Source organism: Saimiri boliviensis, chromosome 2 (assembly GCF_048565385.1).
Source record: "Saimiri boliviensis isolate mSaiBol1 chromosome 2, mSaiBol1.pri, whole genome shotgun sequence".
In the NCBI taxonomy this organism is placed as follows: Eukaryota; Metazoa; Chordata; class Mammalia; order Primates; family Cebidae; genus Saimiri; species Saimiri boliviensis.
In genome coordinates this window covers 77,690,808-77,708,761 of record NC_133450.1, presented here as the reverse complement: position 1 = coordinate 77,708,761, position 17,954 = coordinate 77,690,808, and the positions used below count along the sequence as shown (strand labels likewise).

General features: G+C 39.4%; 1 protein-coding gene across 2 annotated transcripts in view; it reads right to left on the bottom strand.

Moving 5' to 3' along the window:
* FBN1 (fibrillin 1) overlaps nt 1-17,954 on the bottom strand; it is a 239,620-nt gene that overhangs the window by 189,038 nt on the left and 32,628 nt on the right. For both annotated transcript variants that reach the window (XM_074393650.1, XM_074393651.1), the window contains 3 exons: nt 11,994-12,076; nt 10,069-10,167; nt 1,306-1,401 (listed from right to left, as the gene is read on the bottom strand). In XM_074393650.1, coding sequence (XP_074249751.1) covers nt 1,306-1,401; nt 10,069-10,167; nt 11,994-12,076 — 278 coding nt within the window. The remainder of the gene's footprint in view (nt 1-1,305; nt 1,402-10,068; nt 10,168-11,993; nt 12,077-17,954) is intronic.

Genomic DNA, 17,954 nt, shown 5'->3' with positions numbered 1-17,954 from the left:
TCTCATCTTGAATTCTCATGTGTTGTGGGAGGGACTTAGTTGGAGGTGACTGAATCATGGGCGCTCTTTCTCATGCTGGTCTCAGGATAGTAAGGCTCACAAGATGATGGTTATTATAAGGGGGAGTTGTCCTACACAAGGTCTTTTTGCCTGCTGCCCTCCATATGAGACGTGACTTGTTGCTCCTTGCCTTCCCCCGTGATTGTGAAGGCTCCCCAGCCATGTGAAACTCTAAGTCCAAAAAACCTCTTTCTTTTTGTAAATTGCCCAGTCTTGGGTATGTCTTTATCAGCAGCACGAAAACAAACTAATACAAATGGTCACTAGGGAATTCTACACATTTTTGTTTATTTATAATAACATAATTAATCTTAAAAAGGGAAGAATTAGAAGCACCAAAAGCAAAAATTAGAAGCACCCTGAATAATGCTCACCATTAAGAATGTATTACATAAACAGTAAAATGTCCATGTAATAAAGTATGAAGCAACCATTAAAGTGTATTTTAAAATGTGTAATGACATGAGTATACTTTGAATAAAATATTAAGTGAAAAAGTGATATGAAAAACTACATATACAGTAAGAACTCATGTACCAAATATGCATTACAAGTCTAGAAGATAGTATCTGGAATGATGAAATCATGAATAATTTTACTTTTTATAGTTTTAAACTTTTACAAATTTTCCGTAGGGTATATATGTTCATCTTAAAGTAACAAAAAAATAAGCTTTTTATAAAGAATGTTCACCTTCTGCAAAGCACAGGGACTGGTGGAAAGCAGACACAGTAAATGGTGTGTACAAATGAACCACCAAACTGAACACTACATAATAAGTACTGCAGCAGCAGAATCCAGATTGAGAAATGAGAAGGATGTGTACACTATTAATGAAGAGAAAGGACATGTTTAGAGAAAATGATGGGGCTGAATTTTGAAACATTTTATTGGAGATGCTTCCTGAAAATCCAATTGTTGAAGTTCGGCAATAGAGTGGAAGGTATCCGCCTGGAATGAACAAGAATTCTGCTCCTCTAGTGGTGACTAGAAATCAAGATCAGGCAAGCAGGGAAGTAAAGGTAAATAAGAGGAAAATGAATTAAACCACCTGTTGCCAGCATTCTAATTGGAAATTTGGTAGTAAGTGTTTTGAGTAAGTGATTTGTTCATCTGTAAAGGTCACTAGGCACTTGTAAAAATGCTGTGTCCCAGGTAATCAAAGAATATCAGCACTTATTTCTTTATTCTCCTTCTCTACAAACAGGTTAACATCTAGAATATGTATAACTATGGTGTACTTACGTTGTCCGCAGTGAGTCCCTATGTATCCTTTCTGGCATAGACAGTGATCGTCACTGCAGCTACCTCCATTCATACAGCGAATACTGCAGTGTTGAACTTGAAAAAAAGGAAGAAAAATTCACTTTTGCAACTTAATGCATAGATTGCAACAGCAGCTCACAGGAACTGATTTGTAGTTATTTAAAGAGAAAATCAAACAGTTTATCAGGATTCATCCAGTGTTACCCAGTAATTGAGACCTAATTGAGAATGCTAAACATAGTATTAGTTGTGTGTATAAACTCATTTACCATGCAATGTAATTGTTTCTTTGGCATTCACTTAAATAGTGCTAAATGACTTTCTTAATTTAACAGAACTTACAAATCAATGTCATTTCTGTAATTTATACCAACAAGAAAGTATTGCCTTGAGTAATCATGTGAGATGAGATTATGACGGCAATAATTTTCCCGGGAAAAGATTTAGCATCCCAGGTAGGTGGCGCAAGGGAACAGTTAAGAGTAGCAATTTCCACAAAATTTTGTTAAAAGAAATTTTAGAGGCAGAGTAGAGAAAAAAGAAAATACCTAGAAAGGCATTTAATAACAAGACTGCCTGATGACAGGGACAGCTGGATTTGTCTGAGGTGCTTCTTTAAACTTTAACCCCAAACTAAGTAAGACCCCCATTTTCACCTACAGGAGTGTACACTTCAGGGCCCAGAGTAGAAAGACCATGGGCTGACAGCCTTAGACCCCAGAAAATGAGACACTTGAAGAGGCTGGAGTAAAAGACAGCCACGGGCTCCGAAGTGAGAAGTAACAACAGCGCAGGCATGTGCTCTCATTTCTCCAGTGTTCAGGCTTTCTCTAGGTCAGTAATTTAGGTATGCTACCAGCACTTCCAAAATCCTAGGCTACTTCCTAGTCTAAGGACTGACTGAATTATTCATTCATCCTTGTTGATATCTGCCTACACATAGAGGCCAGGACTGGGCATTGGAGGCTCGGCTTATTCTGTCTGGTCTTCCAAGTTGCGGGAGTAAATTCCCAGGGAAAAAATGTTTAATACTTTTAGCTAAGAAGAGAATATCTCCTTTCTACACAAAAGCAGAAATCTGCTGTTTATGCTCACTCTTCCTGAAGCACAGAGGCCAAATCTCTCCAGAACAAACAGAAGATTCCACCCACAGCCACCCTGTTCATTATCCCTCGTTAGGAATCCTCAGCCACAGTATTGAAAAGTGGCGACTTGACTTCAGGAGAAAGGGACAATTTTTATGAGGAGCTACACAAATCTCAGCCTGACAACAGGGAAGGAAAATGCAGAACGCTGTATCTACTATACCCTTTCACAGCATGAAGAAGTCGAGTTGAAAGTTAAATGCCTTTTCAAGGACATGCCACAAGAACATGCCACACACTGAAACACCATCAAAGGCCTGTTTCTATTGAACTAGAGCCACCTCCATCTCTCAGCATTCACAGCCTCCTCAACATGGCCCCTGGTGTCTTTCAGGGCTCCTGGGCACATTCCTAATTTGTCCTATGACTCCATCTCCTGATCTACTTATCAGTCATTCATGCACTCAACAAATATTTCTGAGTGCCTACTGTGTGTCATGCAAAACACCTAGCACTTTCCTTTTCCTTTTACCTCTGTAGAACCCCCTCTCTAACCTGCCTCCTGTCTCTTTGCCCCTAACTCCTAAACCCAACACAATATGCACACAGTTCTTCCCAAAACTTGAAATCCTATCTCCAAGACCCATTTCAAATACTGCTTTTTTCCCTTGATCTTTTCTGATAACTCCCAAACAGAATGCGATGAGCCCTCTCTCCTTTCCAATAACTTTATACTTCTCTTTTGAAGCATATATTACATAATCCAGCCCATTTTTCATTCTTTCTCCCCACCCCATTTGTTTAAAAACTTCTCACGAGTGGGAAATATCATGAGAATTAACTATGCAATATCCCCTTAAGTCCCTAGAGTAGCACTTTGCTTATATGTAAGTACTGTATAAAACTATGCTAAATTTTTATTTACTTAACTCATGCTGCCTGATACTGACGTCAAAAGCTATACCCAACGACCAAACTGAGACTTAGAAGTTGTCCATTGTGTCCTAAGCACTTTTACAGCCCTACTAAGAGGGCTGCTATTAAAAATATTTTTATCTTTGTTTCCGCATGTATAAAAGCAGAAATAACTCCTTTGTTGGAGCATTAAAAATCAAACAACCTCGGAAACTGATTAAAATAGTTATTTTAGGCTCTTATGATTCTATTAAAACATCTCAGCCAAAATGCTTTTTTAACTAAAAAGCTATCTACAAGTAGTATACAAAGAAAAATGATTTAGTGAAAACTTTGAATAATATTCTAAGTAGGTCAGGAAAAGGTGTATAGTTGCTTTAAAATTGGAAGTTAAACTTAGCTTCATCGTATCTTAGAAAAACAGTGAAGATTGGGAAAAGCACAGGAAATGATGTCATCTGTCAAGCAGCATAGGAACTCAGCCTTCAAACTGATTTCAATTAAGCAGTCCCTGCCAAGAGCTAATTTCCATTCCCACATGAGCAACAAAGCCATTTAACTACTTTGAGATAAAAAAGCTAACAGTAGTTTAAATAGTGGCTTTACATTATTTGTTCAAGTTGAAAATCAGAATGAATTCTTCTTGCTGGCAAGAATGATAAGTTTACATTTAAATGCAATATAATAAAATCCTCCCTGATATATATTTTTTAACCCTGTCTTTCAGGCAAACCTTTAGCAGCATAAAATATTCTTTCTTCTTTAAAAAATAAAAGCGGTCATTCAGACCTGTGAAACAAGAAAACATGGTGAGCCCAGTGACCCACACAAACCAAGGAATCATGCATGAATCCTTGGGAGAAGCCGGGAGGAAGCAGGGTCAGCATAGATAATATGCTCTGAATCACCTGCTCTGCCACCATATTTATCATGGGCAACTTTGTATTTGTTGTGAGTCTTAGATCTTCAGGGGGAAAAAGCATTCTGATAAAGGTGGGAGTAATAGCTCAGGATTTCTGTGGGGGAAATAAAGGAACTAGAGGAAACAGTTTACAAAGAATATACACCTAAATTGGTTTTACTTTGTATTGAGTCCTGCCATTGATGCATATTCTACATTTGCTCTGATTTGAACAAGAGTTTCAGATGTGTCATAATGAAGAGACCAAGTTCTACATCTCTTAAAAAAGCCAAATGAAAACTAGGGGTTCCTCCTATACCTATAATGATGCTATATTCTTTTCTGGATACACTAATACCCCAAGTCAGAAGATATTATTAAACTCAATCTCCGTTACAATTTTACCAGAAATTGAAAATACCAGGAGAATCAGAGTGCACCGATCCTGCCACATGCAGTGAACCCCGAGAGTCCTAGAGCCACAGTGAGGACCTGCCCTTGAAGGTGAGCAGACAGCCTTAAAGGGTTTCATGTAAGGCTCAATATCCCAGAGCTAACAGAAAATGTTGCCACTTCCCTACATCCATAAAAGATCCCAAATTAATTAAGTGTTCATATCAGACGTCAGTCCGTCATTTTAGTCATTCAAAAGTGACTTCCTCAACGTCTTTCATTTGATAGCATTCGCCAGGAAGAACATAAGAATTTTCTTTAGATTACAGCCCAGTACAGATTAGTTGTTAAATGATTCATCAGAAGAGAACAATGTGAATGAGAGAGAGGCAGGGCTGGCACTTGGATCCAAATACCTCAGGTAATGATTTTCTTTGGGATGCATTAGGTTTGGAACGATTCTAAAGACCTGCCATCATCTTGGCAGGCACAACTGGCAGAAAGAACACTGAGAGCAATTTGCACATAAGCATTTGTATGGTGAACATGTGATTTTAATTTCGGCACTAGGAAAAGCACAGACAGACAAATTAAACAGCTAGACTAACTTCTGGACTCTACACCTGAGACAACAGTCCACGGCGACAATCAGAGTCACTGCAGGACAAAAACAATGTTCATTTAGAAAGATAACAGCAAAGACATTTCCCTTAAGTAAATAGGTGTCTGGGGATGCCTAAAGACCCACAGCTTGGAAGGGAAACTTCACTAAAATTCTCAAAAAAAATCTAGCCAAGCTGGAAAAGCTCCAAGTTAAATGACAGCAGTGATAAAGGTGCTTCCATAAAGGGCAGACTAGGAAGCAAAGAATTCAACCATTTCCAAGGACAAGTCTGAGTAGATTCCATGCATGCCTCTCCTCCCAGTTCATATAAATCCCACACTTCCCAGAAAAGCTTTTCGAAGGAGGACTTCATCCAGACTAGCTATAGTACCACCTTCCCTTCCTCTGAACGTCCCCCGACTTTCAGGATTTGGTTACACCACACTCCCTCAAACTTGCTGACACACTGCTCCAAACTGGTTCTGCTGGCCTTCTTACACCCTTAGAGCTCAGATTAGTGTTGGGAGTACAAATGCCCCAAACTCTCATTGAATTGAAGTGAATTAAATGAGAAAACGTGCTCGAAGTATAAGGGGTTTGATCCAAGTATAAGAAGCCTCAAATTGATATACAGGTTTGACACAATTTCTATCAAAATCCTAAAAGGTTTTGTAAATATAGACAAGATTAATCTACAGTTTTTACAGAAAAGAACTGGAATAGCTAAAACAAAAAAGGATAAGGCGGGAGAAATCTGTCTACCCATCCTGGGCAACAGAGCAAGACTCTGTCTCAAAGAGTAAGTAAATAAAAATAAAACTATGAAACTATTAGAAAAAAGTTGGAGAAAATCTTCAGAATCTAGGAGTAGACAAAGCATTCCTAGACTTGACATGATCCAATCAAGGGCAAAATTGATACATTAGACTTAAATTTGAAAACATCTGCTCTATGAAAGATCCCATTAAAAATATTAAAAAGCAAGCTATGAGTGTGATAAAATGCCTGCAAATCACATATCTGACAAAAAGCTAGTATTTTGAGTATATAAAGATTTCTCAAAACTCAGTGATGAAATAGTAAACAATTCAATTAGTATCTGGACAAAAGAGGCCAGGCGTGGTGGCTCTTGCCTAGATTCCCAACACTTTGAGAGGCCAAGGCATGAGGATTGCTTGAACTCAGGAGTTTGAGATCAGTCTGGGCAACGTGGCAAAACCCTGTCTCTATCAAAAATACAAAAAACTTAGTGGGGCATGACAGTGCACCCCTGTAGTCTCAGCTACTCAGGAGGCTGAGGTGGGAGGATCAATTGAGCCTGGGAGGCGGAGGTTGCAGTGAGCCAAGATCGCACCACTGTACTCCAACCTAGGTGACAGAGTGATACCCCATCTCAAAAAAAAAATTTAATTAAAACTAAGAATCTGGACAAAAGACATAAAGAGACCTTTCACTGAAGAAGATACACCGATGGCAATAAGCACATAAAAAAGATGTGCTTATTGTGCATACACGTACATATATGAATATATATGTACATATGTTATTGTCTAAATGTTTTTGTTGCCACAAAATTCATATGTTGAAACTTAGTCCCTAATGGGAGAGTATGGAGCAGTGGGGCCTTTGGGGAGGTGATTAAGTCATGCAGGGAGAGCCCTCATGAAAGGATTAGTAGCCTTATAAAAAAAAGGCCTGGGAGACCTGTTTGCCCCTTCCACCATGTGAGGACACACAGAAGTCACCATCTGGGAGGAACAGGCCTTCGCCAGACAGGCAATCTGCTGGCCTCTTGATCTTGGACTTCCCAGCCTCTAGAACGGCTAAAAAATACATTTTTATTGTTTATAAATTACGCAGTCTATAGTATTTTATTATAGCAGCCCAAACTAACTAATATGCATGTAAAGTTATAGAGTTTATTAATCCCAGTGTTACAAGCTAATATAGATCTGTGTGTATGTATACACATACAAGAAGAATGAGTCAATTCATGTGTCAGTAAACCATAATAGCTCTATATTACAATTAGGATTGCTCAAAATCCATTTCTAACCTCAGAGACTGACACAGCAAAGAACAGTCCAAAAGAGGGCTGGAATTAAAGTCTAGAAAAACTACTGTTTTGACCTTGTCTAGCTAATCATGCTTTTGGTGCTGAATGACGAGTGTCAAGAGTTCCACCAGCACTAAGGGAAGTCACAACTTCCTGTTGTCCAGGAGAATCACTGGCAGATACTTTGAACCTTCTGGAAATGCAATCTCTCATTCAGGTCACTAAGAGATCATTTTCTATTCTCAGAGTTACATGACCCTCAAGTCAAAAACCACTTGAAAGAACAACACTCCTTCCATTCTGTTCATATTTAAGTGGGAAAATTCAGGCTCTCTGAAGTCCCACAACTTGCCCAGACCCCCTTGATCCCTATCACATAGCCAGTATAAAATTTTTCTTAGGAAAAATTGGTGCAGTGATCTAAAATGACCCTTTCCGGTAGAACTATGTGAAGTGAATGCAAACGTTTCACTGCGTAGAATTGTCCTTCTTTTAGCAGGGAAGTTGGCAAAGTGATCAGGACGTTCTATGGAATGGCACAGCTCTTCCCTAGAACATCACTCCAAAAGAGGAGAAATGAAGTCTGATCGTCCCTAGCTGCGCTTAATATTTTGCAATCTTTAATTCTGCACATCATTTAGACAAAAGCCAACAATTTTAAAGATTTCAAATACCTGCAAAGATCCTGGAGAAACCAGAGCCTTCTCCTTACACTACCCTCATCCATAAGCTACTTGGGGACTTTGTCCCATGTCCAGGTACCACAGATATCACTGAAATACCCTCAGAAAGCAGCACCCACAGTTTTGGATTTTAGTCTCCCAACTAAATCTGGCCTCAGGACCTTACTCCTATACTCCTCACACCCCACAGTTAGCTTGGATTCTGCCAGGCCCATGGCTTTTCCCTGTGGTCTTGTTAATATCCTGTCTCCACATCTCATGATTTCTGCTCAATAGATAAGTCATTATCAGTCACACTATCATTGAAGACCTTCTCAGCTTCATACCCAGTTTTGCCATCTGGCTATATTTCTGCCCCCAGAGGAGTACAGTGTTGTTAGTTGGTTCGGGACCAATCTGAGAGATGGCGTCTATTCCCAACTTTTTAACTGCATTGTTGTTTCTAACCCTGAGATGTTTAGGCCTCAGTGGCAGGCCGGAAGCCACCCTTATAGAGAAGAAGATGCCCAACATGTTCCCAGGTATGCTGCCAGCTGGCTTCTCTGCCTCATTCTATTCCTCCAGTTCAGCGGCCCTTGCCATGTAGAATGAACCTGCTGTTACTTGGAAGATGCGCATTCGAAACCAAACTGAGATCAAGTAAGACTATACTACATTCAGTGCAATAAGCAAGAGTCCCGGCCCATAAGGGAATGTCTGTCCCAATTTTAACAGGCTGTATTTAGTAAAAGGTGGCTATTATTTTTGGGGCTCCACCAGAAGCAGATTCTGAGATGATAATTTAAATGGAGGAGTTTGTTCTGAAAGTAATTCTCAGAAACACTGGTAGGAGAGCGGGAAAGTGAGACAAAAAGAGAAGGAAGCTAATAAAGTACATTATCAAATCTATTATCACTGTGAATGATGAGGGCTCAGTCCCACTAGGGAACTTCAGGAGACAGTGCAGAGTGAGCCTCATCGTTACAAACTGAGAAGCAAGGAAGCTGAGGCACTTATCCAACCACTCTGCATCTGTTGGTTAAAAGTTGCTTCTAGGTCCACTGATCCCCAGCACTTCCAGCTTGCCCTGCATGCAGACCTGGCATGCTCGCTGGCCAGAAAAGTATACAAAGCTCTCAGGCAGAGTCTCCTGTGTTCATCCATGAAGGCAGGGGAGGCAAGAGGGCACCAAGAGTGCTACACAGGACAACTCGCCCTAACCTGTTAATCTGCTTTGAGAGACGCACTCACATGGTAGGACTCTTAATGGGTAATGAACCTTGACACACGAAAGTCTCTGCTCGCAGTAAACAAAAGAGAATGAATTTATCCCACAATGTTTTTCTTTGAAACTTTGTCAAAATAGAACACACGGTGCGGGGGTGGGGGGTTGCATTTTCTCACCAGATAAAAAGAAATGGAAAGGGGACCTAAGTTTTTTGTCATGGGGACGGTCGAAGTTTTGAGGGGCTGTTTATACAAACAAAAACTTCAACTTTTTAAACAACCAATTATGACTCACTTGCCCAAACCCCCAAAAGAAAAACAGTGGAACAAGCAAACAAAAGCTCTGAAGAATGAACTGTGGATATTCATCTGGCATCACAGAATGTGGCAAAATTCTGAAAGAAAAAATAGGTTTATGCTTCATTATAAATCACCCCAGAAACCTTCATAACGACTTCTCACATTTTCTTCTTGTAAAGCAGGGGTCTTGAGTCTTAAATAAGTTTTTAATCAGATTCAGATTTCAGTACCACAAGGAAGAATGCCTAGATTTCTTGAGCCAAAAATGTTCATTAAACAGCCATTTCACTGAGCACCTTTTATGGTGTTTACATTGGAGATACAAAGATGAATAAGGCGATACCTACATAAAAGGCCATAAGCTTTATACTATTCATAGTAACTATGGCCCATAGGTAATTTTCCTATAAAGAGTAAAGAAGGGAAATGAGAGGCCAGATGAAGGAAAGCCTTTCCAAGTATTTTGGGCAGAACAGAGAAGGCAGATGTTCTAGTGAAAAAATGTATTGCAGGAAAGAGAAAAGCCAAAATCAAATTTAGGAGAAAATGGGGTGTAACCACATAAAATAATATTATATATAATGACATGTTAGACTCACTGGATCTGGAGCCACAGGAAGGAGCTATCTGACCAGACGGGCAAGTGCACATATTTGGCCTCGAACAAAATCCATCCCCACAGGAATGCCGGCAAATGGCTGTGAATAAAACCAGAGGTCTGTTAGCACATGGCTTCTGAGCACGATTAGTTATAGGAGACCGATCCTCAAATGAGGAAACCTGGGTTCTCAGGTCCCTCACCAACTTTGCTATCATGACTTATATGACCTCAAGCCACAGGGGTACTCATTTTCTGGCTTTAAAATCCACAACTCATTTATCCGATAATAGTGGTTCCCAACCTCTCTGCTTAGTCTGCAGCACTCGATCTATCAAAAGCCAGGACAGGCTATGAAAAGAAAACCAAACAAATAAAAATGCTGCATCCATACATATTTATATTATCATAGGAAATACATGACTATATTGACTTTCAGATTTAATGATATAAAAATTACATCATTACTCTTGAAGCCAATTTTATTGCAAATGTTTAATGTTTACATTTTCATCCTGTTCTGAATGACATCAACAGTCTGAGAGCAGAATGCTGGAATCTACTGTCAGAATGCTGATTCTACAGTCAGGAAGCCATTCATCCTTTAGAGAAATATTAACATTTTCATACCACCCAGAGACTAATATCATGCTGGTACCAAATGCTCTGCTAGTGGCCAAAACAGTAAGTTTGAATGGCACATGATTAATATTTATCAGCAGCCTAGGACTTGGTCACTACTTTTTGTCACCATAGATATGATCCTTTCAAGCTCCTGCACAACCTTGCAAGTGCAAATGTGATGTGCAAAGCTAAAAGAGTACACTTGACAGAAAGTGCATTCAAACATCCAAAGAGCTTAGCATGGAGCCTGGAAATGACAAGAAATAAGCTATCAAAGGATTCTACAAACATTTATTTAAATACCTGAAGACATCGGAGAACTCTAGGGAAAGCTAGGAAAGGGTTCTATTGAAAAGTTCATTGAGAAAATGCAAATACCAGTATATTTCTCTTTTAGTGATTTAGTTTTGGTCTTAAACCGTAACATGTCAAATAACGGAGATGCTTTCTGGTCAAAACCAAGAATTGAGAAAGAGTTAAACTTTTTCAGTTCACAAAGTAAACATTGTGTACTATAGCCTATTCTTCTCCACTGACCACTCTCAGCCAAGTGTGAAGGTGAACTAATGATTCTTTAATGTCCCTTCAGCTCTAAATTTCCCATTATACCAATGGAGTTTCCTGAAAACTGAACATTATTTCATAGATACAACAACTGTGAAAGCTCCATGAAAGACACATATCATGACTAAATGTGACTTTGGTGTCTCCATCAAATAACACCTTACCTGGCATGTGATTTGTCACTCAACATTTGTGGGATACTGGAGAAATCTGGACATTTGCCTCACCAGCAGAAATCAATAGAGGAACCTCTGTTATCATCTGAGATCTTTCTTAGTCTTTCCACTGATCTTCCTCTGGTGCTGTCTCTCTTCCCTTTCCCTTTTGTCTAAGAGTTAGGTCTGCTCTTGGCCCCTCAATCATCCAAATTTAATGTACACAGTTTGAGTAGGCCCATGGGTGGCCAACAAAGTTAGAAATTACAATCAGAAAATCAGCAATAATACCCTTTCATTCAAACTCCTATCAAACTGATTACATAGTCTATATCGCCAGGCCCATCATATGTAAATGATATACAACCTGGAGCAAAGTATCGCTGTGACTAAACTTTGACAGGGTTTTGACCAAGTTGATCTATTTCCCAACCTGGATTCAGAAAAAGTAGAGCAATCTTAAAGCCAGAAGGCTCTACTTAAACAAATTCATGGTAGAGTTACAAAGGGCCAAATTTTAAGGCTCCCCATGCAACCAACACAACAAAAGAAGGACACGCAGAATGACAGGTCATTTACTTACGGACAATACACTGATTTCCGCCAGGTAAGGTTTTCCAACCAGGGCAACAGTAGGCATTGTAACGTGATCCACAGACATTGGGTCTAAAACAAAAACAGAAGAATTCCATACTTAAAAGAAGAAAAGAAGAAGATGAAGAAATGACGAAATAAAAAGGAAAAAAATCCCTTAGTTATAAAAACAGGATGAATCCTGGCAGACAGATAAAAAACTCATGAGACTCAATGCTGGGTTCCAGTAGTTTGGGACACTTACATAGTGATATCAACAGGGACATCCCTTAATACCACTTATGCATGTGGCCCATCAGGGAAATAAAAACCAGAGATACAGGATGTAGCACGTTCTATCACAATTCACGATGTCATACAAGTCTTAAATTAGACAATAAACTTAAATCAAACAATAAATTTCTTACCAATACGGTTAAGAAAGGTTGTAATAAAATCTAATGCACATAAGACTTTACATTTCTACTCTTTGAAACCATTTTTTCCCCCCTATGGCCCATCTCACTTCTATAATGTTACATATTCTTCCTTTCACTAAAACTATAGGAATGCAAACTCTGACATGAGTCAGAAAAAATAAAGGCCAAAACATGTAAATATTTATTTAGCAAAAGTTTGGAAACAGTCCGGATGTGGTGGCTCATGCCTGTCATCTTGGCCAACATGGTGAATACAAAAATTAGCTGGGCATGGTGGCACGCACCTGTAGACCCAGCTACTTGGCAGGCTGAGGCAGGAGAATTGCTTGAACCCAGGAGGCAGAGGCTGCAGTGAGCTAAGATCACACCACTACACTACAGCCTGGATGACAGAGTGAGACTCTGTCCCACAAAAAAAGTTTGAAAACACACTTGATACCAGCAGTTACAAAAAAGTAAAATCAGTGTCACTCTGGGTTTCTTGTTTACAGACAGTGCATCACATCTTGGAGTAGAAACTCCATTCAGAATCCAGATAATCCACATTTAACAACTTCAGGAAACAACTGAGTAAAGATCCAGTGACTTCTACACTGGAAACTAAGACAGAGGATATAATACACACAGGCCTAAAAGCAACCATTAGTTCTATTTTGCCATATCGTGAGGGCCTAACCATTGATGCTAGTTGCTGGAGATCAGGGGCTGATAAGGAAGGTCACATGTTTTGCAATCAATTTCACAAACTAGGAACAATTCCGAAGCTTGCTGGTATAAACACTGTAACCCCCAAAGCCTTTAAAAACAACTGTATAGTTAAAATGTATTTTCAGCTAGGGTGCACTCCCACATTCTCTTTGTATATGTCGACCATATGAAACAGTACAGAGCCCTCCCACATTCCCTCTGAACTCACTACTTCAACCTCATGCAGGATTGGGAACCAACGTAAGGTCTCTGCTCTGTCCCTGACTCCATCTGTTGCTCCAGAAAAACTGGAACACCTGCAGGGCACCATACATACTTCACACTGCCTAATGAGTCAGAAAGGGAATTAGGAAGAAACCTGGAGGGGCCAAGGAAAGGGCCCTGACTCCATACCCAGCAGCCCAGGCCTTCTCTGAGACTAGAGAGAAAATGATTGAATAGAGGTGAAATATGTGCATGATGTTAAAGCCTGTGTGAGCTCTGTTTATTGCTGTGTACAATGGCATGATGAAATGTCTGCCTTGTGTACATCATGGATGTATGTATGTCAAATAACAGGCATGAAAGCTTCGTATATGAAAAAGACTATGAAAATGCAATGCAGCATTACCATCCTGATGGAATCATCTTCTGACCTAAGTTACTCGGCCAATGGAACCATAAGGAATAAAGGAAGAGAGAAAGATGTTATTGAGAATTTTAAGTCAAAGGCTCTCAACCCTTTGTCCTCCATGACAAAGTAATGCCTGAAACTTCAGGGTGTCCAGAAGTTCCTGGGGAAATTCAAATTCTTGGAAAAGGAAATGAGAGAGGAAGTCAGGGTACAGAGCCGGAGTAGAGGGGAACACTCAAATCTTCCAAACTCTTATAAAAGTTCTCTCAATCTGAAATTGACAATCCAGGCCAAAGTCAACCACCTCAAACCTTCTCCAGCAACAGTTCATTAGAACAGCTCTGCTGGAGACAGTCCAATCCCTACCAAACCCTGGAATAGTGTCAGAGCACCCCTGAGCCTTTGCAGGGTGCCCTGTGGTTGACATAACAATGTTTGTGTGTGTGTGTGTGTGTGTGTGTGTGTGTGTGTGTGTGTGTGTTTAACTACAATCATACATTGTCTGACATAATGTGTCACAGACATCGTGTTTGGCAAAAATGAATGTATTTATGTAGTAACACATGTACAAGATGAAGAGGCTAAGAAACACAGGGTCCAGAATGATTATTTCAGTTCTACAAAGCCAAATATTCTAAAGATTTTCCAAGGTATTAAGCATGCTAATATAAACATTCTTTTTAAAAATGTTTAGAATCAATCTACAGCTAAAACATGGAAGATTTTACAATTTACTAGAGTTACAAAAGAAATGTACATGCTCTAAACCTTCCCAAGTGTAAAAGCAATGGTACAGATGACATAACTTGGGAAGCAATTTGGGAGGAAAGGTGTGGCAGTCAATAAAGCAGCTCATCCTAGAAAAAGAGTCTTAAATACATGACATTGTGTTTAAAAATAACCTATACATAAAAGTTATACTACAACTATTTTTTAAAGCTGTGAAGAAGACAGAAAAAGGGTAGAGATACTTTAGTGAGCTAAGTTCTCATCTTTCAAAGCAAGAAACCAGTGAGTACCATTTAAATCTAGATACAGAGGTACAAACATGGTAGACAGTGTTAGCGAGATGACTGAGAAGAACGAAAAACAGAAAAGTTTCAACCTAGGTACCTTAAGAGATGAGAACCTGGGGAAGCAGAGGGGCAGTTCTTTTACTTTCCTACCTAATATTCATCTGCAACCATTCATTTAAAACTATATGCTCTTCTATTTCCATCACTGTCTTTCACTTAAAGCAATAACTCTACTTTCAAAGTATGAACAACTTATCTTTGAAACAAGATACTTCCTGTTTCATTCATTCATAATTCCCTTTAATTATACATCATATTTTCATTTCACTGAATTCCTTAACCTTCTTTATAATTTTGTATTGGACTTACTTTATTTGTATGCTCTGACTCTATGAGTTTTAAAACTTTATCATTTACAAGTAATATGTTATTTAATTTCAGTTGTTTCAACCAATATTTTCAAATGACAATGATTGTTTTAATTGTGTTGCCATTCTTTCTTAAATCATTCTAAATGCTATGTGATGTAGCTCAATGCAAAGTATTAGAAACATTTAAGATTTCTACTCTGCTGCTTTGGTCTTGAGAAACTGCAAACTAATAGAACTCGTTCAAACAAGCTGTGTGACATCTGTTCTACTTACACACAGAAAAAAGCAACTCTAATTCTGGAAATAAATGAGTGTCTTATTGAAGCTGGAAAGAACTACAACACATAAACTCTAAAGGAGACATTCTGGATTATTTCTGCAATAAAAGATTTCATTCTGAAGTTTCAATACAAAATGCTTGTACAGAAGGTAAATTTTTAATAAAGTTACTCTTTTTGGTCAATGAAACTATAGCATCCATACCTCTTTCTCTTTTCACTTCGTCAGTCATCCCTACCAAGCCCCATCGCTCTAACACAAACACACAAAGTCAGAGTTAAAGCTCTGTGCAGGTAGCAATAACATTCAACAAGTTTAAAAGATTCAAATTCAAAGGGGAAAGAACTTTTTGCTAAGTGCTAAAGATACGTTACTTTATTTCATCCTCATAGCAACTCTTTGAGGTAATTTTTATTGTTATATGTTTAACGCTTAAAAAAAAAAAAAACACTATGGCTTAAGAAGGTTAAAAACCTGGCCTCTCATAGCTTCGATATGTGTAATGGAGATTTGAACTGAAGAAGTCCAACTCTAGAGTACACTCTCTGAACCCTATGCTAAGACAAGCGTGTACTTAGAGGACAAGATGACATCAGCAGCATTCATAGTGACAAATGTAATACAAATCACAGAATGTCCATCAATATACCAAGGATAAAGCATAAACTGTCTTGTTGTTGTTGTTTTGTTTTGTTTTTGAGACAGAGTCTTGCTCTGTCACCAGGCTGGAGTGCAGTGGTGCAATCTCAGCTCACTGCAACCTCCGCCTCCTGGGTTCAAGCGATTCTTCTGCCTCAGGCTCCTGAATAGCTAGGACCACAGGCAGGTGCCACCACGTCCAGCTAATTTTTGTATTTTTAGTAGAGACGGGGTTTCACCATGGCCAGGATGGTCTCGATCTCTTGACCTCATGATCTGCCCGCCTCTGCCTCCCAAAGTGCTGGGATTACAGGCTTGAGCTACCGTGCCCGGCCAGCATAAACTGTTTTTTAACTGTATTCCATAGTCTATAGTGGAAAGAGGGAAAATATCTTTTATTCCACTTCACAACTGTATGTTACATTTTTTTAAAAAAAAACAGCTAAGTCCATCTGTAACTTTTCTTACCAGTAACTTTGAATATGGTTTTCTGCGAGAACCTAACTCCAAACACCCTGGACAATGGGTGAGTCTCAGCAGGTTTGATATTTGGATTCAGTCAGACACAGCCCTCAGAAATCATGTGGACTGGCAAAAGCCTCTCTCAATGAAGCAAACCACTGCGCTCTACCATGTCTGACCACATCATCGCGAGACTTGGCCTCCGTGCAAGCTGTCTGCACTGTGTCCACATTCCTTAGGCAGAGCCCACTTCTGCAAGTTTGGTGTCTTACAACAAGATAGCCTTTCTGCTTCCTGTACAAAGTGCAAAATCCTTTCCAGAAAAGGTTAAGGTAATTAAAAAAAAAAAAAAAAAGGTCAGGAGGCTCTTATCTCATATATGTTAGTTTCTCAACATACATGTTAAGTGATTAAGCTCTTGGGCAAGGAGAACACTAAGCGATAGGTAAGGGCTAATGAGGCTGACCCTACTCTATTAATGGCTCTTTTTTTAACCTTTAAGGGAAAAAAGTATAATTTAGCACCTTAAGTATAAATCTGGAGGAGCAACAAAAGGTATATGCCCTCACACAACAAAGGACACTCAACTGCCCATTAACATGTCCCATGTTAATATCTTAACATCCCACTGTTCCAAGGTTAAAATTATTTCCACTATAAAAAATATGATAGATCATGAAACAATGACAATACACAAATGAGCTGCCTATATTGCGAACTTCACATCATGATTTTATTTGATCCTCAACAATTTTGTTATCAAGATAAAAAAAGAAAAAACATCATGAGTACTATCTGATGAAGGGGCCCATACCACTCTGACAAACTTTGAAAGTGCTCCCCTACTTTATTTTAGTGCCTTTATTCTGGCCCTCTTCACTGAAGTCAGAGGTCAAGTCTCCCAGTAGTGATATGAATACCATATATTCAGTCCATCTGCCAGTCACAATGCAACGTGGACAACAAAACTTCACACCCTGGTAATGAGAACAGCTTCCATGGCCTCCCCAAGCTTCAGCTTGGCTCTCTAGACCAGGGGTCCCCAAATCCCGGGCCATGGACCAGTACACGTCCATGGCCTGTGAGGAACTGAGCCACACAGCAGGGGGTAAGTGGCAGGCAAGCAAGTGAAGCTTCATCTGTATTTATAGTCACTCTCCATCACTGGCATTACCACCTGAACTCTGCCTCCTGTCAGATCAGGGACAGCATTAGATTCTCATAGGAGCACAAACCCTATCGTGAACCATGCATGCGAGGGATCCAGGCTGCATGCTCTTATGAGAATCTAATCCCTGATGATCTGTCACTGTCTCCCATCACCCCCAGATGCGATCCTCTAGTCGTAGGAAAACAGGCTCAGAGCTCCCTGATTCTACATTGCGGTGAATTGTATAATTATTTCATAATATGTTACAACGTAATAATAACAGAAATAAAGTG